This window comes from Haemorhous mexicanus, chromosome 3, assembly GCF_027477595.1.
Source record: "Haemorhous mexicanus isolate bHaeMex1 chromosome 3, bHaeMex1.pri, whole genome shotgun sequence".
NCBI classification, from domain to species: domain Eukaryota; kingdom Metazoa; phylum Chordata; class Aves; order Passeriformes; family Fringillidae; genus Haemorhous; species Haemorhous mexicanus.
In genome coordinates this window covers 72,410,803-72,437,566 of record NC_082343.1, presented here as the reverse complement: position 1 = coordinate 72,437,566, position 26,764 = coordinate 72,410,803, and the positions used below count along the sequence as shown (strand labels likewise).

Sequence of the window (26,764 nt, the reverse complement as noted above, 5' to 3'; positions counted from 1 at the left end):
AAAAGTGCTTTAGATTCGAGTTGTTTAGCAATTACCCAGCTCCAAATGAGACCGCAGGGTTGCAGTTTTAGTTTTCTTCTGTGTTGGCTCAGCCCATAGAGCTCTGAAAGTGGAGCACTTTAAAATAAGCAAATACTCTTCTGCAATGTGTTTTGTGGATGTTAATTCAGTTTCATGGATTTGATTGAATTTTGTTAAGATTTCCAGTTTTTTAGAAAATGTTTCTTTTTTGAATTATACTTGAAAGTGGCTGTGCACAGCACTGGGGGAAATTGAAAGTCTTAGCATTAATGGAAGTTTTTGCATAAAAATATATACTTGAGTAAAATAGGTATCGGGTGTCATAACATGTCCTGAAGAATATTAACAAATTTAAAATTTTTAAGTAATATTCATTCCAGATGAAAGTAACTCACTTGAAAAAATACTTAATAAAATTCATATTTTGAAAGTATGTTTTTATATGTTTATGTATTTATACATATACAGACACATGCATGTGCATATAGATACATGTTTTTACTGTGACTCTATTGATTTTAATAATGTTGAAACCAGAGATAATTTTGGGTTTAATATTCAAAGTTGAGAGAATAGGATGTACAATGTTCATGGGCTTTGCAGTACTGATTTTCTGAGTCAAGGTTACACTTTGCTGCCTAGTGCTACTGTTGTGGTTAAGTGTAGCTTCTTTCTTACTTTATCACAGCCATGTGCTTGCTTTTATTTTACCCCATATCTATATTTACTCTTTTCTCTTGACTTGCAGCTCTTTGCCAAAACCAACCCCCCAAAAGGTCTTTATGTCTATGGAGATGTTGGTAAGTATCATTTTCATCCAATAGAATTTTTTCTAAATTCATGTCTATTCGAATTCTGAAGTGTCTGAAAGCTGTATGTTTATGTAGCTTTATTGGTTTAATGAATCTTACTGGGTGTAACATCAGGATGTTATTTAATATAATTACACTCTGAATGCTGGAAGCTGTTTGATTGGACCACATTACTATGTGTAGTTGTTTTCAGCGTTACCCATTCTCTAATATTTAAGAATGCAATTTAAGAATTTGGAAACTAATTGTGGGAGAGAGTTCATAAATTCTAATTGTAACAGTGCAGCATGAAAACATACTTGCTTTCCAAATGAAATACTAACATGTTTTATGGGTGTATGGGGAGTAATTTGTGCAACCTTTGGGCCATGTCTGTATTTTAAAACAGAAAAATAAAAATGTAGTTCTAGCAAGTTTTTGAACAGGAAACATAACTGTTCCTCAGAGCAGTCTGGTCTTGTACTTACCCTGTGGAAAATTAGAGTTTCATTAGGGCCAAGCTGACAAACAGTCATTATTGTAATCAGTACGTACTACTCTTAAATTTACTACCTGTTGAGTGATTTTTATTGTTCTTACTTGAAGGCACAGGAAAGACAATGGTGATGGACATGTTCTATTCTCACTTAGAAGTAGAAAAGAAAAAGAGAGTCCATTTTCATGGCTTCATGTTGGATGTACACCAGAGTAAGTGCAGACACAGGTATTGACAAGAATTTTATAAGATGCAGTATCTATTAAAAAGTCTGTCTCATATTCATATTAATCACTGTAATTTTATTTAAATATTTAAGCATAAAGAAAAGTAAACAAAATAGGAGAAAAGTTAATGCATGTTAGCATTGTTTATCATATCAGCATATATATTAATTGCATATTATTTCTCAAGAAAGAAAAATATACATACCTGGTTGTATATATAACTTGAGTATATTGCTTAGAATGAAATCCTTAACTAGATGTTTTCCAGGTGCCAGTTAGCTTACCTGAAATCTGAAGAAGGCAATTGCTAAAACTGAAAATGTAAAGGTTAAACTTACTCTGTATTTTTGGTAAGCAATAACTAAATCAGATATAAATGCCAAGGAAAATGGGGACTATTCTGGTTGAGTAACTTAGTAATAACTGTCAATAATTTAGAAGAAAAAAGCAATAGAAAGAAGTACATCCTAAGTCTCAGAAAATTTTCTGATCAGCTGAATGTGGTGCTTTTTTTGGTTAGGAGTGCTGTTCTAGAGATTTTACAACTTGCTTCTGTTTCTAAATTCTATGACCTTAAAATACTGTTAAATAGTTAACTGTTGCTGTATTTTACAAGTGCTGTGACAGCTGCATTTTTCTTGGGAAGCTTTCACTGGTGTAAATAACATTAGCCACTTTTTAGTGCTCACTTTTCAATCATTGCTGGGTCACTTGAGATTTTCTGGTTCCATTTCTTGTCATTTGTGCATAATCTTAACAAAGGTAGCTTCCTTCTGCAGGATCCTTTTTTTTTTTCTGAATCTTTCTTTATAGTCAGATACAGTCCATGACACAGTAAAGTATGGATTTAATAATCTTACCTTATGCCATTATCATCATGTGCTGAAGTATAACTGCATTGCTTGGTCTGCTTTCTTTGAGCTAAATGCATTCTAAGAGTACCTTCAGAGCAAGATAAAACTGCAATTTGTATCAGTTTATAGAAGATAGAGTTTAGGTGCATAGCGTTCAAGATGTTTTTGACATTTGTTTTACAGCCTTCTAAACAAAATAAGAATCATAAAATCTGTGAGCTTTTAACTGTTGTGTGGATATGGTTGTAAAGCATTTTAGCCTCTTGAAACTGGATTGAGTTTGAAACTTTCATATTTTTACTGGACCAGTTTACTTTTTATTTGTTAGCTAAATAATTTGTTCTTCCTATCTTAGAAAAAGAAATAAGAAATATTTGTTCTTTTCTGTTGTATCATCTAAGGAATACATCGCCTTAAGCAGAACTTACCAAAGAGAAAAGCAGGATTTATGGCCAAATCATACGACCCAATTGCACCTGTGGCAGAGGAAATAAGCAGAGAGGCTGCTCTCCTGTGTTTTGATGAGTTTCAGGTAAGAAGTCTTAGATTACTCCTTCATTTCAAGGGAAACTTCATAAAATTACTTTTGATCTTAAAACACAATACTTGTTACTGCTGATATAGTATTTGAATCACTGGCCAGGAGTGGTAGAAGTTAAAAACTAGAAGTCACTTTACAGTTTTGAAGATGGTAGGGTTTGGGGTTTTTTTCCACAGCAGACGAGATGCAAGTTAGCAGTGTAAGTCCCCTTACAGTGCTTTTGTTTACCAGTCTGGTCATTGATCGTACAAGGAGGTATTAGAGTTTGTCTAGAGGCTCATGAAATCTTCAGGACGGGGGCCATCATCCTGTCCTTTGTCTGTACAGTGCCACGTGATGCTTGCTTGCCACTGATCTTTGCTTTTGTTGTTCATATAATGCAACAAACACTCTCAGTGTGATTAAGGATTTAAAGAAACTTCTATTGAATTAAATGTGAAAATTAAAAATAAGTTTATAAAATGATCTTTGCCCAAGCTAACTTGATGATTTCATTGGTTTTACACAGCTTGTGAATATTAAGGGCGTGTCACAAACTTAAATGTAAAATTCTTTATAAAAATGTTTAATAAAAAAACTAGAGGTATTTGGCAGCTTTAACCAGCTGAGATTTTTTTTAATTCAGAGAGAAAATGCAGAGCAAGATATGAACAGATCTGTGTTAGTTCTCGAATCACCAATAGTAAAATATACTATTAAGTGAAATTGTCTGTTATGGTGTTAAATTAATACATTTCTGAAATGAATGGAACAGTTTATGTCTCCTAGCTGTTATCTGGCCAGCCTGCACACTTGAGGAAATAACTCTTCTGTGGTCAGCTCCCAGGAAAGGACTTTTGGTCAAGTAACAGTTGTTCTTGTTTTAAGTTTCTTTTGCATTTTTCAAGCAGGGGTGGTTTCAGAATGTGTGGGGTCATTGCAATTGCTGCTGTTTGATCATTTAATTTGTGCTCTGTCCTGTGAATATGATTATGCTGGGCTGAGTGTAAAATCTAAATACAGAGACAACTGTACTTACACTATGAAGGAATGAGAAGGTTTGGAGAGGGAAGTGTTAATTGTCATGGCATTAAATGCTCAAATGGTAGAAAATGGCTTTACCATGTGTTAGTGTAAATACCTGCTTTACTGTATAAATGCTCACTGCTTTCATGTTGCAGTATTGCAGCATTTACCGACTGTCTGTCATATTTCCACATTTTAAAGGGAGAGACTGTGGTATATTTTGTTCCCAAGTTGATTGCCTGCTCCCCCTGCTGACTTGCTTGAGGTACACCAATGACTTCAGTTGTAAAAATCACCTGTTCTGTTGAACTGTCACAGTTGGGAAATTAATACAAGAACTATACATTTAAAATGTGTTTCTAAGACTTTGCATTAATAAGTGATTTTTAAAATCTACGTGGTTTGGATATACTAATATTCTACATTCACAGATTTCTGAATGGCTGGATTTCTTGCCTGATTTTCTGTAACGTGGAACTCTATGCAGGTTTTGCCTGATAAGAGGAGTTCCAGCTTTCTGAATTTTTTCAGAAGGCAATGAATCTGGGATAAGGAACCCTCTGCTTAAATAATCATGAAGTAGTGCAGTGACTGGAAGAGGAGCTGACATGGAGAGACAATTAACATTAATAATAAGGAGCCATATTTAATTTGGGATGTTTGCAGCTCATTTCTGCAGTGGAGATCATGGCTTTATTTCCCTGCAGTCTGATTTACTAGTATTTAAAGAATTGCTAGATTAAAATGAAACTGGAAAGAGCTGCAGGCTTAGAACAGACACTGCTCTGACTTGTGGACAAAGCAACTCTCTGTTTTGACAGATAAAAAGTGAGGTTGTTTTGGCAAAATAATAGTGTGTGGAGACAACATCAGAAAACTATTGAGATTTGCTTTAAACACTTCAAGTTGCTTTCAGATGACTGCTGAACAAAAAAAAGGAGAATAAGTTGAAATTAATTGTTCATTTATCTTAAGAACAGAAACATGGATGAGTGGTATTTTAAACAGGGACAGCAGAACATATTGTTAATGCTCATTTTGCAGAGGAAACCAAATGCAGAACTTCAGAAGACAAAAGCATTGTTGAGGTTGCATTTTCCTCATTGACAATGGGCTAAAGCAAAACAGAAGTATTCTGAAGTGAATCTTGCTGCAAAACCCACAGAACTATTAAACAAGTGGAGAATTAATTGATCTAGAAAAATATTTCAGTACTTCTTTTAAAAGTAATTTCCTGTGTTCCAAAGTATTGTTGTATTAAAAAAAAAAAAAAGTTTTAATGTTTCTTTGTGCAAATACTGTGTGATGGCCAGGAACTCAGTGACAGCACTATGCTTCTGTGTTTGTCCATTTTGAAGCAGGATTTTGTCAGCAGTTTCTTGAGCCCCAGGCTGTCAGGTTGTTAAAGCATTGCTATGTCTTACTGATCTTTGTCATACAGTTTACTGGAAATATTAAAGTATTTTTTTTAATCACAGAACTCTTAAGCCATTCTGAAAATGTCTTCATTTTGAAGAAAAACCCTAAAATTAAGCCATTTGTAATGATGAGATTTCAGAGCACAGGGGTGGCTAGCAGTGACCAAATAACTATACACAGGTGGTTAGAAGCTCTAATTTTGGCTACAGTTACAGGAGTGTAACCTATGTTAGTATTGATAATAAAACCAGAGTCCCTCCTTGGGAAGCTGAGAGATGATGCAGTGTTAACCTTAAGGTACCAATGGTACCATTTGGACTACCAAAGTGAACTAACAATTTAGGGAGTTTTTACTAACCTGCATTCTATTAAAAGCCTCTAATAAAAATTAGGCTCTTATTTTTGTGCTAATACTAATTGCTGATAATACATGCTTATGTTTGTCATTCATTACGTGGAACTGTACCAATCAGTGGCTGACTGAGTCTCAGGCACTTAAACATGTAAATTAACTATTAGTCTGGTGTCTTTGCTTTTCTTTTTCTTTTTTCTCTTAAATGCTAATGAAATTTCTCCATTCTGTCCTCTAGCAGGCTCTCCTTATTGGTGATTTGTAGACTTTGCTTTTGTTATCAGTTGCAATAAATGCTGGATGCAGTAAAAAACATGAGAACTTAAAATCCTTTAGTTACTGTCTCCTACCTGCTTTACCTTGTAGAAATTTTTTACCGTTCTTAAAGTGTATTAGATAAAAAGAGCTCACATTTGCATCCTGGTCCTCAAAATGGCTCTTGCTTTTTGACAGAACTTTCAAGAGGTTTGCTGTTTTGTGTTTTTTTTTTTTTTTTTTGTTGGTTGGTTTTTTGGGGTTTTTTTGGTGTGTTATTGTTGGGGTTTTTTTGTGTTTTCCTTTTTTTGTAATGGAGCTCAGAATTATGCATCAAAAACCAGTTCTCATTGACAGGAGAATGCTATTTGGTTTTTTTATGTGAGCATTGTTACTCTTTTATTCCCTGTTTGCTAAAGGCAGTATGCTTTTTAGTACTATTAGACAAAAAGGTTTGTAACAAAATTATTTCTATAATAGAATTTTAAAATTTGGCTTTTAGATGTGCTTTGTGGTATAAGAAATTCACTTACCCCTAAGATGCACATCTGTTGTGATTCCTTATATGTCTTGTGTTCTTAGGAATGGGAGAAGTTCCTAAATTTTAGTATCCAGAAGAAATAAATTATTGATAAGTAAAACATAAGCAAGTGTGTAAAGCAAATAGTAGGATAGTGAATTACTATTTTTTTTTAATATCAGTTCATAGGGAGCAGAGATATGCAAATCTGAGGCATGTGTAATTGTGTAAAAGTTTGTTTTTTATAAAGGAAAAATATCTGCATTAAGGCATTAATAGAACAAAATAGAAAAAATCTTTGGAAGAAGGAAGCTAGTGTTTATGTATTGTTCATTAAGAACGCTATTGCTTCAAAACTAGCTGCCAGAAATGGAACCTAAGTATTTTACCTATGTTTCTAGTGTAGTATTACCTTTTCTTTTTTTTCTGCACTGAAAAGTAATTTAGAATGGGAGACTTATGGGGGGTGGAGGGATGTGGAGTAGAAGAAAACATTATAGTGGGTAAAACTTTCTGTGATGGCACAGGTGTTGAGATCACAGCATACACATCTAAGGTGGTGAAAGCTCAGCAATCTGTCAATCTCTTGTAATGGGAGTATATAACTCCCAGCATGCCACCACTGGTTTATTTCCTCAGAACTGGGGTCTGTTTTGGTAAGCCAAAATGCAACAAGTATCTTTATAACCACAGGGTCTGCAGGAAAATGAAGTGTAGTGATCATAAAGGTGGTTTATGTATTAAGATGGTGAACTCCTATAAAATATGAGTTGCTCGTTTTTCAGAAAAACTTGATGCATTTCTTTACAGCATTGTTCCTGTATCCTTTTATTTCATGGTACTATAAAGCAAATTTGTTAAGCTAAAATTAAGATACTTAAAGAAATTTTGCTTAATGGCTTATCTTGTAGTCATTTTTTCTTCCTTACCCCTCCCCAGTATCACTTGTTCTACCCATTTTTATTTTTCATTCGTGTTTTGTGCCTGAAGGTTAGAAGAGGCTGACTGTGCTGGAAGTGACTGCCTGCCTTTTGATTATTCATGGACAGTAATAGAAGGCACTTAAAAAGAACAATGAAATTGCTTATTTTTGTGATGGGCCATCTGTTGAATTGTTTTTTGCAACAATCACACAATAGTATCTATGTCATATCATTCTATTTTCAACAGCAGCTGATTATGTATAGTTGGCTACTTGTCTTTATTTTCTGAAGTCCCATGACCATTTTAAATTCACCTCTGCAAACCTTTGCCTCAAAGGTAATAGAAATGTAAAACAGCCGGTGTGTATCTCTTTTTATCTTCTGATTTTTTTCATGTTGTTCCTAATTAAGTAGGCTCTTAAATGTTTAGGTCTGTTTTCTGTGTCTCCCACCTGTAGTTTTATAATAGAAGTTAACATGGAATCATTTAGCAACTGGTAAAGAAATGCTGGAGTTCCGCAATAAAGAGTGGGCAAGTTTTGAAAGACTGTGGTACATTCACTGCTTATTAATTATCCCTTTTATTTTTTTCTCACCAAGCAATAATTAGAATCTTTTTCCATGGCTTTCACTAACAAGCATTTTCCTAGCTACAAAGCCACTTGCAGATCTATTGCAGCAGAAGCTGAAAGCAAGATATAACAAATGTGTTGTCTTCTCAGGTCACTGACATTGCTGATGCCATGATTCTAAAGCAGCTTTTTGAAAATCTCTTCCAAAATGGGGTTGTCGTTGTGGCAACATCTAACAGGCCGCCAGAAGGTAAAAACAAACATTCTACCAGTGTTACCCAAATCCAGTGAATCTCAGTATCTTACAAAACAGTTGTATTTATATCATATAGTATTTAGTTCTAAGGAACTCTATAGACTGCAAGAATCAGAGATACTCCAGCTTGTCCCCTACTTTTTCTTGTTCTTAAAGAAGGAAATGTTTTCCCTTAATCTTACCCTTCCTGTATCTCGAACTCAGTGTTCCTTCCTCCACCACTCTCAAAATCTCCTGTGTTTTCTGATCTCCTCTACTCTGTCCAAACCAATGAGAGGGTGTTTGGGCACAGGGCAGTTTAGGAGGGGTAAAATATTGCCTGTTTTGAATGTGTTTAAGGATAAGAAAAGATCAGATCCTGCACAAGAAGGGAAATGATATCACATTCCTTCCCGGTTTCTAAGTCAGAAACTTGCGGATGTGGTCCACCAGCTTGAAGGAGAGCCACTTACCAAGATGCCATTCTTACCTTCTTACAAGCTGGTCTGAGAAAATTAAGTGGAGAGTTGTTTCCATTTCTACCTCTTTTTTACAGTGACTAGTTGTTTCTAGTGATTAGCTAAGTAGATCCTTCTACAAAGTTCCCAAATCTGTATGGGTTTTAACCATGCAGTAACTGTAATTTTTTGTAAATTAAGAGAAGAATGTTTATGTTGTAGAGTATTAGCAGTTAGCATAATGCATAAACTTGCATGACATTTCAGATTGATCAATTTCAAATACTCAAGAGTTAACTTAATTGTCAACTGTAACAACCATTAATTTTCCTATCCACATTAATTGAGTAAAAGACAATCACTAATGATGGGCAATTCTACAATGAACTTTATCTTAGCAAAAACCAAAAACCAACAGCAACAAAAACCAAAACAACCAAAAAACCCCACCCAAATGTTTAAATTAGGGGAGAAAATTATTTCCCATTGGCTTATTTTTCTTTTTTGCAAAAACAAGATGGAATTGTAACTACTGTAGTTGTGTTGACTACAGATAGACTTAATGCTGGTGCTTTACTCACTTGAGAGCCATCCTTGTTTTTTTTTTTAAGCACTACTCTTTAAAGTTCAGGAGAATTTTTTACCATAACCTGAGTATTGTAGCCAGTGTTTTAAATCAAGATGTAATTTTGTGGCCTTTATAGTTGTATGGGTGCTTTTCATACAGTTAAGTCATTGTATCAACCTGAAATACATCCATCTGTATTAAGTACCCCAGAGAGTGACAAGAACAGCATTTCCAAAATTACTGTTTATTTTTCTGATCTCATGAAACAGAGACATAATACACAGCTCACAGTCCTATTAGCTAGAAGAACTAATGGGAGTAGCTGTCTTACACTACTGTTACATGTTCAATAATTTTTGCAAGTAAATATGCAATTGATTGCTATATATTTTAACAAATGTATGACCATCCTGATTTGCTGAGTTGGGAATGAGCATGATACATGGCTTCCTAGAACTTTGTTAGTAATTAGGGTAATGGAATTACCTTAACTGCTAATTTTTCTAAATGTTTCCACATACATATCCAATTTTGTGAAAACCATTCTGTGGGTGCCCTGTTGCTGTCTCATGGATGCAGCATCTTCTGTCCACTGTGAGGTGTTGGTAAAGCAAAAAAACTTTAGTATAGTTGTAGTTGTCAGGCCTTATGTGGAATATAAAGGATAATCATAACCTGGCACGTGCTTTGAGTGGAATTTGGAGATATCTCTGCCAGCTGTCTGTATTCTTTTACTCATTCCTTCTGTCAGTTATAGGTGCTAAGCTGCCTTTTTATAAGGCTTCTGAATAGTAATGAAACACAGCAGATCATCATACAGTTTTAAGTGATTGTGTTTTCAAAAAAGTCATTCTGTTATGAACTTGTTGGGCAGTTGATTAATTTCCAGAGAAGAAAAGTTTATGTTGTATAAATATATAGAGATAAGTAAGATGAAAAATGCTGCTTTGTGGTTTTTGTTGATTTGTATTTTGTTTGATGATGCAGATCTGCATTTTGTTACATAATTTACTATTTTTTCTTTACTCAGTTGTATTTTTAGCAATTTTGCCTAAGTTTACATATTAATTTTCAGTTTTTTGGCCTTAGGGGTGATCTTTTTCTTGCTTTTGAGGAGGAAGTGTACCTGGCAGAATTGCTAGAAGATAAAATGTATCACAGTACATCAAATAAGAATGATGTTAACTAAGTAAAGGCAAATTGTGTATTTTTAGTTTGTGTGGAGTTTTTCCCCTCTGCCAAATACTTGGGTTTAGCAGTTGCATAGTTTGGCCTTACAATCTCTACCAATGTATACCCAGCATTACAAATGTTTTTTAAACCCTTATTTTAGAACAGATGCTATTCTAATTTCTTCTGCTAGAATTAGTTTTATGTCATTAGAAATCTAAGTCATTTTTTGCTCCCTGCTGTTTTCACACTTCTAGGGATGTTTTGTTCTACCTTAAGGTTGTGTTGAATTTTCGTATAGTAAAATAAGAGAAATGGATTTTAGCTCTCCTTTTCTGCCTTTTGTTCCTCCTCCTGTCTCCAGCAACACTGAGTTTCATTTGCTAGACTAGAAGACAAGCTGTCGTTATTAGGACTAAGTAGCAAAATGGCACTGATTTCCTTTCTTTCAGATCTCTATAAAAATGGTCTTCAGAGGGCTAATTTTGTACCATTCATTGCTGTGCTGAAGGTAAGGAAAGCCACTTGTTTAATGGTTTTCAGTTTTGCTTGCTTTATTAATTAATTTGTAGATTTGTAGAGGATTGCTTTGATGCAAGTTTCCACATTATATATATCTGCTTTAACTATTTTGAGCAAAACTAATTGAAGGTAAGGCAAGAAGGGACTTTTTCCTTCTGGAATTAACATGGTTTTAAAGCTGGACTTTTTTAACATGACAAAAAATTATCTTTTTGACTAAGGCAGCAGAAAGTGTTTGTTTGGGTAAGATTTTCCTGCTGGTGCAGGTATGCTGTGTAACCTAGTGTCCCTCTAATATTTATACTGTGTTGTACTTGTGGATATCTTACATTTATAATGCTAGAACAGCTTGCTGTTATTTTGATGTAAGGAAAGTAGGGTTTGTTCTGTACCCCTCAATTACCTCGTTTCTGGGTCTTTCTCATGTGTAAGTAGTTTTTTTCAATGGCTGTTTGTGAGGCTTCTCATAATGTTCAACAAGCAGCGGCTCTGAAGCAAGCTTCCTTCAGTCTGCATCTTGTGTTGTGGGAGGTCAAAAACTATAATAGCTTCATTTAAATTAAAAAATGGAGGTTCCTTCCACTGTGAATAACACAATTGGTGCTTATTTTGCTGTTAAAAAGAATATAAACTGAAATGACACTTAGAAGTTCTGGACAAGATGCAGATATTTTTTATTCACAAGCACAGTTGTATTGTTATGTTATTGGGGGCTAACATACAGGTCACTTATCCTGCTCTGGATTGACATGACATGTAAAATGGAAATATCAGTGTTTCCCTACTTCACAGAAGTATTGCTAGAATAAACACATAAATAATGTTAACTATATTGGTATCTAGGATAAAAGAACTGTGAGGTAAGAGTTTAGGTAGGTTTGGCTTTTTGATAGGAGATTTGGAATTGCTGAATTGATGCATTGACTGGATGTTTCTGCTCAGATGGTCAGCAGTAAAGCAGCTGACAGTGCCTAGCAGTTTCAGTGGGCCCCCTCAGAATTATAAGATTGCTTAATTGCCTAAGAACCTTTGAAAATCCCATCTAATGTTGACATTTGTACAATTATCAGGTTTAAAAGTTAATATGCCATTGACATGATTATGGCACTCTGGTGCATCTCAGAATGGCTATGTATGAAGTCAGGGAGGTTACCAGTGAGAGTGGTTCTTACCTGGATGGCTTTAGAGAAGTAAGGAACATAAAAATAAATTAACAACCACTTCTGTTTCAAATTCTTGAAAAGGGTATATTTTGTGGCTGGCTGCATTGGATGAGAACTCCCAATCATAGAGTATTTTCAAGCATAGAAGTAGCTTCATATGCATTTGCTTTTTGAAATGCAGCAACCATGGAAAATCATTCTTTTCTATGTCTTTCTTTGTTGACTCCTAGTTTTCTCCCTGATAAACATAAGGCTCTTTCATTACAGTGATCATCAGGCTTTAAGAACACCTATCATGTATGCTTATTTATAGTTTAATTTTTTGTCTTTTTAGCGAGCTGAATTAAAAAAATGTGAAATGTAGTTTATGTATCAGAGCACCTCATCAGGACTGGGAAGGTAATAAAAAATTTTTAGTAGGGAACAGATGGAATGCTGAGAGAAGCAGTAAAGGTGGCTTAGTCTAGAGAATGGAATACTGCAAAAAGAAACTAGTAGCACAACCTAGACTAGATGCAGATGAATATTATCATCATAATGAATGAAGGGAAAAGCAAATGTTAACATAATTCACAAGGGCCTTTCTAAAATACTGGATTTCCTGTCGTTGTTCTTTTTCCCAGCACCTTTGTGTTTTAACATTTGTGCTCTAAATAAATGTGCCTTCAATGTCACATTAATAAATATTACCAGTGTAACATTATTCTTTCCCAAAGACATAATGACCAAAAGTTGGATCAGAGAAAGCTTATTCACAAAATTCTTCTCTGACCCTAGCTGGAAGGTGGAAGGATAAGGGCATGACATTAAAATTATTAAGAAAAAAATATTGAAATCTACATTTCTAATTCAATATAGCAGAAGTCAGCATTTAAAAATCACACTGAAATGTATTCTAGAGTAAGATTTTATCCATTAACCATTATGTTACAAAGGTGTGGATAGAACATTGATACTCTAGCTTTGGTGGTTTGAGAAATGCAGATTTAGGCTGTCCCAATGTGTGTAGAATCTGTGTGATGGCATTGGTGTGAATGGATAAAGTAGCTTCTGCCTCAGCTGTGCATAATTCCGTGACTAGGAAATGTAAATATGATTTCTTCTAGGATTTTTGTGAAAATAGGAAGGAAAACACTGGATTGGTTGCTTGCAAATGTTTGATTTACTGTCTTTTCAACCTTTCCCTCACTCCAAGCCATGTGTGTCTGTCGGTCTCATCTGACCTGTCCCCTGGTACTGACTTTGTCAGCTGGGACTGACTCCTGTCTTAGTTTTCTCTGGGCTCAGAGCTGCCCAGAGGGCTGTTTTTAGGGTTTAGTGGAAGTGAATAGGTGGGTTGGTTTTGTTTGGTTTTTTTCAGTAATTAACTTATGATCATAAACCTTAAAATAAGACTTGAGCACTAAAAGTTGTTCAAGTTCAGCACAGGAGTTTCAAACTCCTTTAAATGTTCTTGGGAAGTTGGAGTGAATGGAAACTATTGGCAGTATATTTCTGTGAAGAGATGCTTCACTTGAAATAGATTTCAGGCTCTTTTCATTCTTCTCAGTGGAACACCTACTTTCTAGATACCTGGGTAACTGTTACACAAATATCTTTTCTTGTCTTCAAATGATCAAAAGTAATGGTTTCTTCCCCAGATCTAGAGTCACCCATATTCATCTTCAATTTTATTTTTATTTTGTACAGTCTATGTAATTCCAGTATCTGTGTTTGAGTTCTATTTCTTACAAAGATAACTGTAAACCTGTTTCTGTGGAATAAGCAAAAGGGTGAAATAGCACTCTAGAGAAGATACAGTTATCTTCCAGAGTTTGTCCATATTGTCTTTCTAGGTGGTAGATTACTGGGACAAGTGATTGTTGTGTGAGGTTGCAATTGAAAAGTTCCAGTTTTTAGAGCCACATGAAAACTTCAGGTCCTACAGCTGGTAGCCACGTAAAAGCCCCAGATCTGTGCCATTGGGCAAGTCAGTAACACCACTGGCAGCTATTTTTGCCCTGTGTGTGCTCCCAGTTCAATTCTGATCTTATCCCAGTGTTCTCTTCTTTTGAAACAATAAATATTTTGAGATGTATTTTTTTCAGTGATTCTTTAATCCTTTAACTCAAAGCCTTATAAACAGGGGGAAACTCTGAATCCATCAGTTTGTTGTTGTGGCTATGATTCTTTGGCACACTGAATTCCTTATGAAAGAGTTTAGTTTCTGCAACAGATAGGAGTGCTTCTTCAATCCATGAAATTTTACAAGATAGAGCTTTACAGAGAAAAAAAGTATTAGGAAGAAAAATCTTTTAATTCTATAATTGTAATTCGATTCAGTCTCTTTCAATTGAGCTTTTAATCTCACAAGATCTCTTGCTGAGCATTTTAAAGTGTGTGGAATTCCTTTGTGATTTTTTTTTTTTTAAAGACAGTTCTTGAGAAAACCATTGATTGCTCACAGTTACTTCGTTCGAATGCAGAGAGCAGAAATACTCTAAAAATTGTTACTCTCAAACTAAAAGAAATATATAAAGTTTCTGAATGTTTTAAAGCTGATTTACAAATAAAGCTGTGTATTTTGGAATCACAGAATTGTTAAGATTGGAAAAGACCTTGAAGACTATTGAGTCCAGCTGTTTACCCATCACTGCCAAGTCCATCACTAAACCATGTCCCCAGGTGCCACATCTGCATGTCTTTCCTCCAGGGATGGTGTCTCACTTCTTTGGGCAGTCTGTTCTGATGCTTGACAAACCCTTTTGGTGAAGAAATTTTAATCCCAGGTTCTTTTTTGCTGTGGAACTTTCCAGCCATTCTGTCCCCAGCCTGTAGCACTGCCTGGCGTTGTTGGGAGCCAAGTGCAGGACCCAGCACTTGGCCTTGTTGAAGCTCACACCACTGGCCTTGGCCCATGGATTCAGCCTGTCCAGATCCCTCTGCAGAGCCTTCCTGCCCCCAAGTAGATCAGCATTGTGCTAATCTTCAACAACTTGATGTAAGATATTATATGAGGCTCTTGGATAAAAAAAGGGGGGAAAAAGCATGTTTTAATTTACTGTTTTGGCAGTAATTTTGGCAACATTTTAATTTTGGCAGACATTTAATGAAGACATTTACATCAACCCTTAACTGTTGTGAAATCCTAACTCTAATTCAGTGGCTAGTTCAATGTTTCATTCTCTGAAAATCAGGAATGAAAGCTCCTCAAATAATTTGTTGTGTAGAGTCTGTAACTTGAGTGAGCAGTTCCTGCGATTCCAAAGGTTTCCTGGAAGTGTAGCATGAAGCTTCAAAATGTCAAGCCGTGTTGAAGTACCAAGTATGTAACCTCTGTGTTTTGTCAGGTTTTCTTCATGCAATAGACTTGCACTACATTCAGTTTTAACTAAAAGTCATAAAGTTTTAGGGCCCTTCATAGTCTGAGTATAACTTTAAAAGGCCCAATTTTAGAAAAAAAATCTTTGGCTACCTGCATTTTGCTTTGAGTAAAGGGGAAGAATCAGCTAGAAATCTGTTGTCAGTAGGACATGAAATTACTTTCAGTGTCTTTTTTTTCTCCTTCTTTTTTTTCTTCTGCTATTAGGGACCAAATAATTCTTTATTTTAAAACTGGTTAAAATTACTTTTAACCATAAGTAAGCATTGTACACTCCTCTCAAACAGAAAGCAATGCATTATTTATATGCTGTATTTCCCTGTCTTTCTTGAAATCAGTTAATGATTATTTATTTAGAATGCTGCTGGCTGTGGTTTTAATTAAAGTGCACCCTTTCCTACAAAGCAAGAAGCTGAAGAATTGAAAAGCATTTTCAGTTTTCAATAGCTTAGTATGAGAATGTGAAAAATACTTGTTTTAAAAACATTTAGAGCTGCCTCTGAGGAAATTGTGGGAGTTAGTTTTGTACAAAGGCATTTGGTAGATGTAAAATGTCTTTGATGGTGCAGTCAGCTTTTGTCCAACCACCTGTGTGAGAAATGCAGGGATTTGTTGAGTGGCGGATCTGCCTCTCTCCTCCCCCCTCTCCCAAAAAAGTCATCTCCTTGATGAAATTGATTTGTCAGTTTGTTCCAGTCTAATGGTGTGATAGCCCAGCAGCTTTCAGTATGTTGAATAGTTAAAACCTGCTTTTGAGGTCAGTGTCAGCCACTCTGACCCCTGTGAACTGTCACCTGAGTCAGAATTGCAGGGATTAGGCCTTTGATATTGTGATGGCTTCGCCTATCAATTGACTTTTTCATTACTGAAGATGTTGGGCCTTTTGTTTCCCTTCTTAGTATGTAACCAAGCAAACTCCTAAGTAGAAGGAGCATTTGTTCTTGTTCTCTCTCTGTGCAAGTAATAGAAGTGCTCATCTTTTGTGAAGTGTACCTAATTAAACATGGAAAAACTAAAAATAGGAAATACAGCATGATTGCAAATATTTTGTACTGCAAGTGTTTTTGAACCTCAGTATAATTTCTGGGAAATCTTAGTTTGATAAATTTGTGAGACTATCAAGTAATAAAATGTTGTATATGGAAAGCAAGGTGTCAGATTAGAAACTACCAATCCCTTCTGCATTCAGCCTTCTAAGCCTCTGTGTGTGTGTTAAATTTAAACACCCGGGTTATTTGAATTCTGTAGTTCAGAGCATGTAACTGTTACAATATTTTATAATGTATCTATTTCTTTACTGTGTTCTCAGGGGATGAACTGTTCCATTTGTTTACCTTTTATATCTGTTTTAGGCATTTCCTCCTAGACAGATTATTTAGATGCAGATCAAAACTTTATTTTAGGATTAAATAGTTGCTACTGTAACTCTGTGCCAGGCTTCCTGCCTTCTCCCTTTCTTAAATTGTTAGGATTTCTTGAGCTCTTGCTTGGTTTGTTTGCTCCTTGATTAAAATGAGTGAATGAAAGCATATCATAGATATGGAATAGTTGATTCCTGCTGTATGAGGGTAAATTAGTCTAATTACACGTGGCAGTTCTGTTTGCTTGTGATGTAATGTGAAATGAGGTCCTGCCTCCCCCTGAAAAGCCCAAGCCAATTAATAAAGCTTTTAAGCTCTTTGTCACAGGCCACCGTGGAGGTCTGCAGAGAAGAACTTTAATCCAATAAACATTTCATTTAGATCATGAAAAGAAAGCATGAGGAGAAGCTCCTACAAGAGAGGGTGTTACCAGCAATTCTAGTTGTGAAGAGATGTGAGGAATTTGCCAAATTAACCAAGAGGCCTTCATATTTAACACATAAATGTGTCAAAACTAATAATAGAATAATTTAATTTGAGTTGAACCTTATATTGTTAAAATTCTAAGAAGCCACAACTGTTTTCTTCAAAGACTTTGCTGTTGAGTTGGATGGACAGGGCAAGGGGAGGTTGTGAGAAACCCAGATAGCAAATAACACTGGCTGAAGCTGGTGGAAAGGGGGAAAAAAAAGGAATAGATAATTAGGTGTAATTAGCGTGTATGAATTGTTGTCTCCCTGCCCTTGCCTTGAATAAATTTCAGAGGAAAAAAAACCCTAGTGGCAAAAACCCTTTGATGTAAGAAGAGTCATTGTGGTTTGGCAGCATAAAGGCAGTGTTTTATACTTCTTACATAATGGTTGTGATACAGAAAGAGTGAATGGACCCTGCACCCCCCAGCCTGCTTTACAGCAAGGACTTTTGGATTCCCTTGAAACAAAATGCATCAGAAGTTTTCAGTTGTGGGTAATGAGGTAGTGGACCTCATCAGAGCTAAGCGTAAGCCATCTTTAGCCTTTGTTTAGATCTTAATCGCTTTTTTTTTAATTAAAATTCTGGGAAATTCAGTTTTGTAAATCATGACTACTTTTTTTTTTTTCTTTCCTTTTTTTTTTCCTGCCTGCCAACAGTTCTGGCAGGAGCAAAGGCTAATACTGGGGAAAAGAAATACAAATCAAATGTTAAAAAGAAAAACAACAGCATAAAAGAAATCTAGACAAACAACTTCATCCAGGGTATAGTTCCAGTGAAGTACATGTATTGGGATGAATTTGACCCTTAGCTTACGAAACATCATGTTATAAATTCAGCGTGAACTCTTGGCATTTGTTTTTCACAGAACGCCACAGCTTGCTTATTAGGAGATTGAAAGTTACAGTCGTTACTGGTCCTTTAGCAAAACTGGGTGTTATGGAGTGATTTGTGGTTTGCAGGTGGTTTTTCTTCCTTTTGTATTTGTTCTTATTCTGCCAGGAAGATTTTTTTCCGAAGTGATGGGAAATGGGGAGCACTGTTCAGTGTAATTCTCAGTGCATGGAAGTTTACTCTGCCATTCTTCTGTTCCCTGACTGGAAAAAGGAGAGGCTACTTGTCTCCGAGCCGGCACAGCCACATCTGTACCTCCTGAATTCTTTCACTTTTGTCTGAATATCTGAAATACTATTCACAGAACAGTACATTTTAAGAGTCTCTCTTTTTATTCATGCACCATTATTTTACAAGTTAATTGTCTATTTTTCCTCTTCTTAGGGGGTAGCTGATTTGTAGCTAGACATTAAAATAAGTTATTGAAAAGTTGTACAATAGATCGTATGTTCCTTGTGGTAGCAAGAATGGTGGGGTTTCTTAGTTGTTAAAGTTTTGAAGGCTGTAATGTAAACTTGTGCAACTTTCACTGAATGAATTTTGCCTCTCAATTTACCTCTGCTAAACTCTTCAGTTTAAAGTTTAAATGTTCTTGTCACAAGTGTGAGAAAAAGATTGATTGCAAAAGTTATATTTGGCAATATTTATCTTCCCAGGTATTTTTGCTCTAAGTCCACTGAAAAATAATTTGTAAGCAAAATGTTTGTTATCCCAAATCAACTTGAGAGTGATTTGTTTCCCTGATATTGTACAGGATTCTTGGATGACATTTAGAAAGTTTTCCTCAGAATTTGTTCATGTGGTTCTTTGGGGTTTTTTTTGTTTAGTTTTGTTACAGTGTTTGCAATTGGGATAAACATGAAGTATCTGACGCTATTGCAACCATTTCCCATATTTCATTATTGCAGAAGAATATAGGGGAAAAAAACCTTTAGTTAACCCTGTAAAGCATTGCACAATTTTGTAGAGCAAATAGCCTTTTCTGCTTGAAGTTAATTTGGTCTGTGAAAGGCAGTACCTGAATACCATGCCAGATAAGTAATTATTCCTGATTGTAATGTTGGGGTTTTTTTCAGGTATAGGTCACAAGAAATTCAGTTAGGGTAGAGTATGTACAAAGCTAAGAAATATGCAGATTTTCTGTTGTAAGATTGTGTAAAAATTATTTACAGTTAATACTTGCACAAAGGTTAGAAAGGTTGATGAAGTGATACTTAGTTTTGCTTTACTATTCACTGCATGTCAGAATGTAATTATGACTGATTCATGAAACTGTCTTAGCAATGAACCATCTTTATTAAAATGCTGATCAAGAAAAGAGCTGACAGTAATAAAGAATAGAACACTTTAGTCTTGTTGCTTTTGAATGATTGCTAATTACCCCAGAGGTCATGTATAGTGCTTATGAGGATTCATTGACATTTTCTTTAAAGTCTACTGTTTCAACAACATCTGAGCAAGGAGACAAAAACTATATGTATATCCACAATGCTTGGACCAAGTTTCTTTGCCACCAAATACCTGGTGTTTCCCTTTCTCCTCCTCTCCCTGAGTACATATCAGTCCCAAGGATTAGTGGAGCAGAAAGTTAGGAGTGCTACAAACTTGATTAATTTCCATTTTTGTTTGTTTGTTCCTTTTTTGTTTTCAAGTAAGGCAAAAGGAGAAAAGAAGCAGCCCTGTGAAGGTGCTTCACCTGTAATATGCATGCTCCTGTCTAACAAGAGACTGTCTAACAGTCTGGTTGATTTCCTTGTAGAGCTGCACCAGCAAGGAAACTGCACTTACCCTTTTACACTTCTCTCAGCAGGCTGTGGACAGACCTGTCCAGCTAATGAGCTGGACCAGTTTCACATTCTGAAATTTCACATTCTGAAATTTCACATGCTGGTGACTTTGAAAGTACACTGAGTTAAAAACCTGTGGGTATGCTTTGTATATCAGCAATATTTTTTTCGTTATATACTACATTTTTGCTTAAGATGGTTCTTGTTCTACCATAGTTATAGAAAATGCCAGTTGTAATGGTATCCTTTGGCTGGAGAAGTCTTTTCTTTAAATTGCTTAAGGAAGAATATTAGGAAAGAAATAATAGTCTAGTAGATAATTTAACACTATATGGAGTCAAATAATGAAAAATAAAAAAGGTTAAGTCTAGTGAGCTTTGTTTACCTGAGGAACTCTCTCTGTTAGCTTCACCAGCTAACAGAAGAGATGTGGAAGAACACCTTAGGCTGAATGTAAATGTATGAAAAGAATGATTGCAAATGAACAATTGAATTATTTTCTGGTTTGCTGGAGGAAAGGAGTATTAGTGATGCTGTATTGTAAGTGGAGACCAAATCAGAGAATGCATTTGAAAAGGAGGGTGAGATCTATGTGAAAATTGTGATTCCTTTTCCTCAGGAAGAGTGGCTGGAAGTTGCACTTCTTAGATAGGCATGGTTATTAATAGTAGATGTTCTGATGGGCTTGTTCAGAGGCCAAGAGTAGGAATTGTGCAGCTTTGCCTGCTTGGGGATAGAACTGTACTCTTCCTTGCTCATATAGAAAATGAGCATTTGGTACTGCAGTGCTGCTGCTGCATTTTCCAAGTGTCTCGTTTGACCCAGGCATGAAAGGCTGTGGAAACTCAGCACGTGTGGGAATTAAGGTGACGATCCTTCTAAAGTGAAGCACTCTTGTATCTCTGTTCCTCTGCACCTTCTCTGGAGGTCCTCAGATGGGTGGGTCTGACAGCCAAGTGCTAATCTGAGCACTCCGGTTAAGTTCTTTGGCTGCTGATTAGAATTGTGGGGTGATTAGTTTGTCTAATCTTGTAGTCTAAGAGGATGATTTATATGTTGTTTTTTGTTTTAATACCATTAAAATTCAGAGCAGAGAATGATAATTGGGTTAACTTAGGGTGATCTTCAAGGCTAAGAAGTATCTACTCACCTGCATTATCAAGTGTTACAAGCTGATCACAATAAGTGAGCTCAGAGGGCACGAGGTACTTAGTGCGGTGATCGTAGTGGACTGCAAGGCCATCTAGAGCATTTCAGGGCTTTTTGTGACACAGGGGAGACACGTGTGACGACACATGTCTTGAGAACTTGCAGGTTATCCAGCTAACCTGGATTACTTTTTGAAATCTTCAGAAGTTTTTTTTCTTCATAATAATCAATCCTGTCACGTGCTTTAATTTCTTGAGCTGTTAAACATTTTAATAGCTACCATTCTTAATTGCAGCAATAAAGGAGTATCAGAGATGCTTACTGGAAAAAAAAAAAGTATTTGTTAGTCTGTATTTAATAGCTTTCTAGAATAGATCTATTGACAGTCTAATTTTATCTATTCTGTCTAAAGGTGGTTGTTTTAAGTGTCTTGAGTTGAGCCATGAGGCTTTTCCTTTTTTTTCCCATCTGAAATAAAAAGGTTTTGAGCCACTCAGTGGGAATGAGTCCATGCTTACACTGCATTTTTAACTTACTAATTGCATTTTCAATTCTGTAATTGTATTTGCTCTTTGTATACATAAATACATAAATGACTTCAAAATAAATTGTATAACTAATTAATTTTATGCATATGAATTGAATAGGGTAAGTGAGACTTTAAATATCTCAATAGAATAGAAAATGTGTTGGAAATGTTGAGGATGGTTCCACTAGACTGACTGTAGTTTCAATATTAAGTATGTATTTCAAAAGGACTTTAACCCAAAATGAAATTTTAAAATTTAAAACTCCATCTTAAGAAATGGAAACTAATTGTTATAGTTATGGATTTGACAATTAAGTGCTAACAACCTGAGCACTCCAGTTAGTTCTTTGGCTGTTGATTAGGATTCCATGGTGATTAATGAATGTGAGAATGCAATCACATCCATAGGTTTAATCAGTCCCGTGCTGGATGAGGAAGTCCAAAGATGGAGAAAGCAGAACTTCTGTATGTAATCTTAGTAGGGGTTTTCCCCATGCTGTAAGAAGCTGAATGGTACAAAGTAGAGAAGCCTATCTTTTCACCCCTCTCCAAACTTCCAGGATCTTTAAATTATAGTAGTGATTTTTTAGTACCATGATGCAGGAGAATTATGTTGCTGATACCTGTGAAGAGTAGACAAGATGCATGGTGACACTCACACAGGCAACTCTCTGATGTTCAGTATTGCATTTTTACACTTGTGAGCAGGGTTTGTTTTTCCATACCATGCAACCATGCATCTGGTTTTCTTTTTTCCAAATCTAGTATCTTAAATGTTTAGCTTGGACATTTACATTATTTTGGTGTACTTTGTTTTCTTTTGTTATATATTCTGATTATATGCTGTCTTTTTAACATTTAACGCATGTATCCTAAAAATAAATTATAAATATGATTATTTTTCCTTCTGCCTTCCTGTGAAACATCTAGATAAGTGAATGTTTATGTGTGCAGAAACAAAGAATCATGGTGGGTATCCTTGTTGACAAAGGAAACCCCAAAAAGAAAACCTTTGGATCTCTACTCAGCACAAAACTTCTCTTTCTGAGTGAGCAAAGGTGACCATGTGTTGCATCTCCCTTGAGAACTATCTCCAAGGGCGCATTCTTAACTCAGAGAAGAGGTGGTGGTGTTACTGTCTGGCAGTGCAAGCAATCCTCCTACCTACTGCCCTTCGGTTCACTGCTGCTGCTGTCCCACCTTTTTTCTCCTCTACTGTGCTGAGCTCAGTTTGTGTAAATAACATTTCCCACTTCTGTTTGGTGGTTTGGGGTTTTTATTGTTATGTTATTTTCCATTAGCACCTATGGATCTGTACTTGTCATATATTCACATAAGGAAAGGTTGTTTCTACCCTGCAAAGGCAGCTCATAATCTAACTGCAGAAATCATGTCTTAAAGGGCTGTTTTCCGAGAGTGTGTTGTGATTCAGATGATGATGTTTGAGTTGAATGGCAGGAGCCATTCATTTTATGTATATTCATAGAGCATCTTAACACAATAGATGTGGGTAAGCTTTGAAGTGTCTCAGTGAAAATAATTAGCAATGAGTATGGATAGACACCTGAACTTGTAGAAGGGTTAGGAAATTCCCGTGGCTCTTTTATTTGTATTTAGAATATGATCTGTAAATGGCCAGAGTACATTGCTGAACTGACCATCAGTCTGGAGAGACCAAATACGTCAATTAATTAGGAACTTCCCAGGAGTAAAATGCCAAATATTTCCAAAAGGACCAAGTATTTCTTGGTTCCTGTTAGCTGTCCTCTGCTTTTATGCTTACACTGTGTATTACAGAAAATAGCTGAACATCAGAATTCTGTTTTTTTCATTTGTTTACATTTGGTTCAGTTGACTTTAGCCTCCTAAGGAAGCAAAAAATCCCTAGGACTATATTAACTGTATTTTATGGGTCTCTGAACTGGATTCTGCCATTGCATTTTTGGCTGAAAGGTCTTACTTCTAACAGTTTATTTTGAAATAGACTACATCATGTTGTATCATATTAGAATCAAAATAGTACATCATTACAGACATACAAACAAAGCTTATAGGGAAGGAAATATCTGTTAGGCAATGTTTGTATCTTAAAAGAGGTCCAAAAACATAAATAATTTTTTGAACACATAAGTTTTTTTAACTAGAGTCACTAATGATAGTGTTTTCCCCTGAAAAGTGATAATACTAATTACTTCAAAGACAGAGAAAAGAGAAGGAAGGAAAAGGAAAAGGGCATCTTCTCTTTAGCTGTATTGGTGATATTTACATATTCAGTTTCATGGTTGTTACCTCTGAAACTCATTCAGTGTTATGTCATGGAGTCATAAAAGCAGTCGGTGCATGGAAGGAGTGGCAAATTTGTAAGTGGAACACAAGTGGACTAAAGCAATGTAGCAATGGGTGCTCATTTCTGTTTCATCAAGCTTCACAGACCTGCGTAATATAGCCCAGTACAAGTCTGTATCTGAGTGCACAGGACACCTGCTTGTCATTGGCAGCTGAGCCTCCAGCACCACTGTAAATATCAGGGAACAAATTTACACCAGCTACAGTGTTCAGGTGTGCTTTTGTTTTTTCAGCCCTACCATAACCATGGAATACTCTCAAGTATATGTGGGTCTATGTTCACTTTTCACTATGTGCAACACAACTCCCTGAGGGAGCAGTAGAGTTATAAATCTGACTTGAAGGCCAAAGAGATGAGGCTGATTTCATGCAATTTTCTGTATGTCATGTAATTTTACATGAATTCATGTAAAATTCTGATCTCTTGTTTCCAGGAAAAAACAACCCATATTGATTAACAGCATTACTAAATTTGTAAGTATCTAAAGTTAATCTAAGTAATCTCATAGTCCTCAAAGCTGTAGTAGTAATCTGTGGGGTTTTCCCCCTACTAATATGAAGAAAATAGTACTTAAGTTGATCTACTACTTTGGAAAAATAAACCACTAGGTGGAAAGATGCTGGCAAAGAAAAGCTAAGTGAACTAGCTTTGCTGTGAAATTTCAGTAATCTTCCTTCTGGCCTTGGCTGCCAGACAGATGCTGAAGAAAAGCTTAAATATTCTCCCTCCCCTGTGCATATTATTTATTACATGCCTCTGGAACTTTTTTCTTCTGCTCTGTTATTCTCTTTCTTTGTGAGCTCTCATGAAAAGAAAGGGAATAGATTATAATAATATTGTAGCACCAATGCTATTGTGTTTGCAGTAGCTTTAGTCCAAGATAATGATTTGATTAGCATGGCTTTTTCACTTCCTGGAATTAAAGATACATGGATTTTCCTGGGATTCTGTGCTTTCAGGATAATTTTTGTTTTACCTTCTTTCTTTATCTGTATCTCTTTGCAGAGAGATATAGAGCCTTCACTAATAGCCAAGGGCAAAAAATTAGTGCAATGAGTCATCACAGTAATTCCTGCAGATATTTGTGATCTGTGTCCTATGCAATGCATTTGTTCAAAAGGGCCATTGTTCCTTAAATCACTGATGGTAGTTCTTCTAAATATTTTTCCTGCAATGTAGTTGCTGCGACTGAGGTTTGATTTCCAATTTTGTTATTTGATTGGCCTCAAGGAGGCCTTGAAAAATTCGAACATGCAGAATATGAAATGCTTAACAAGAATATTAAAGATAAACCAATAGTTCACGGTGCAGTGAAGAAGCCAACTAATTTAGTGGATTCTAGAAAATGGAAGAATTTTACTGGTGTTGAAATACATTTTAAAAAATAAGTTTTATTGCTTAAATTAAATTGTTGATACAGCTATATTTTCTAAAATACTAAAACTTTCCTCTCTTTCTTCTATAGCTTCTTTTGCTTCTTGCTGTATATAACACCCAGAAATTGTGTGTGTTGGAAGTAGTCATAACAGATTAGCAGAGCTATTTCCTTTGTTGGGATGGGGAGGGTAAAGTCTTGATCTTACTGATAGTAGTGAGAATCTTGCTCTGAGCCTCAGGTCTTGAATCAAAAAAAGCACCCTTTAGTACAGTTGGGGTTAAGTTTTTTAACAGAAGCAGTTATTGTAACTACTCAGGTACATTTGTATCACACTTAGAATCCTACAGGTTGTTTAAAGGAGAGCAAAAAAAGATCCTTTTCTGAGTTAATTCAGACATTGCAAAAATGAAATAAAATCTTTTAGATACAGAGCTTTGTTTATTCCCCCCTCATCTATTGTGCAGCAAAACTTGTTGTGGTTCATATATTTGATCTTTGTATCAAAATCAAAAATCTTTACGTAGTAAAAGGAAAAGATAAAATTATTTTTAGGTTATAAAATAGAAGTAGTTTCTCTTGTTGCTAGAATTTGTTTGTGTTCCATTAAACTTTTAGTGCTTCTAATTTTGTATTTCAAAAGGTATATATTTTAATGTGAAAATAATTTTTGCAACAAAGCGGTGCCTAGAGAGAATGAGTAATATCCACCCTCATCTCATCCCATGTGCTTCTAATCTATATTAATTTTTTAGTTGGTGGACTTGTGATAGGCCTTTTTGTTTTGCGTATGTGAGTGATTTTCAGCTTGTTTCTTTGCTTCAATGATTGCAAATGAGTCTTCAGCTTTTAGATCTTGAATTTCAGTTTTGCGGATGATATTCATGCTGATGGTTTATCACAGCAGTGTGTCTTCTCCGCATCACAGACAATAGTAAATACAGCTTTGGCTCAAGGAAATCTATTTTTTTTTTTGTTTGGTTTTTTTTTTTTTTGTCTCTGTAGAAATACTGCAGCACAGTCCAGCTTGATTCTGGAATAGACTACAGGAAACGAGTGCTTCCAGCTGCTGGAAAACTTTACTACCTGTAAGTTTATCTATGATATTATATTAGCTTCCTTCTTCCTTCTTATTAGCCAATAATTACCTATTCAATGAGAAAAGAAAAATATATAGTAGAATTACCAGGGTGTGCCTTTTCCTTTCTTTGCCTTTTGGTCCATTTTGTTCAGCAAACCGCCTTCCATTATGCCTTGATATTAACTTCATTAAACTACATTTTTGGTAACCACACTAGCATCATTTATAATGTGTGACTGAATAAAAACTAATTAAATTTTTTGGGGAGGTGTGGTGTTTGGAGAACTGAAGTGACAGATGGTTAGAAAGTGATGAAT

At 35.6% G+C, this 26,764-nt stretch overlaps 1 protein-coding gene across 2 annotated transcripts in view; it reads left to right on the top strand.

The window, feature by feature from the left end:
* Positions 1 to 26,764, top strand: part of AFG1L (AFG1 like ATPase) — a 64,363-nt gene that overhangs the window by 12,866 nt on the left and 24,733 nt on the right. For both annotated transcript variants that reach the window (XM_059842331.1, XM_059842330.1), the window contains exons 3-8: positions 770 to 821; positions 1,419 to 1,520; positions 2,791 to 2,921; positions 8,127 to 8,226; positions 10,860 to 10,918; positions 26,372 to 26,454. In XM_059842331.1, the coding sequence (XP_059698314.1) occupies positions 770 to 821; positions 1,419 to 1,520; positions 2,791 to 2,921; positions 8,127 to 8,226; positions 10,860 to 10,918; positions 26,372 to 26,454 (527 nt within the window). The remainder of the gene's footprint in view (positions 1 to 769; positions 822 to 1,418; positions 1,521 to 2,790; positions 2,922 to 8,126; positions 8,227 to 10,859; positions 10,919 to 26,371; positions 26,455 to 26,764) is intronic.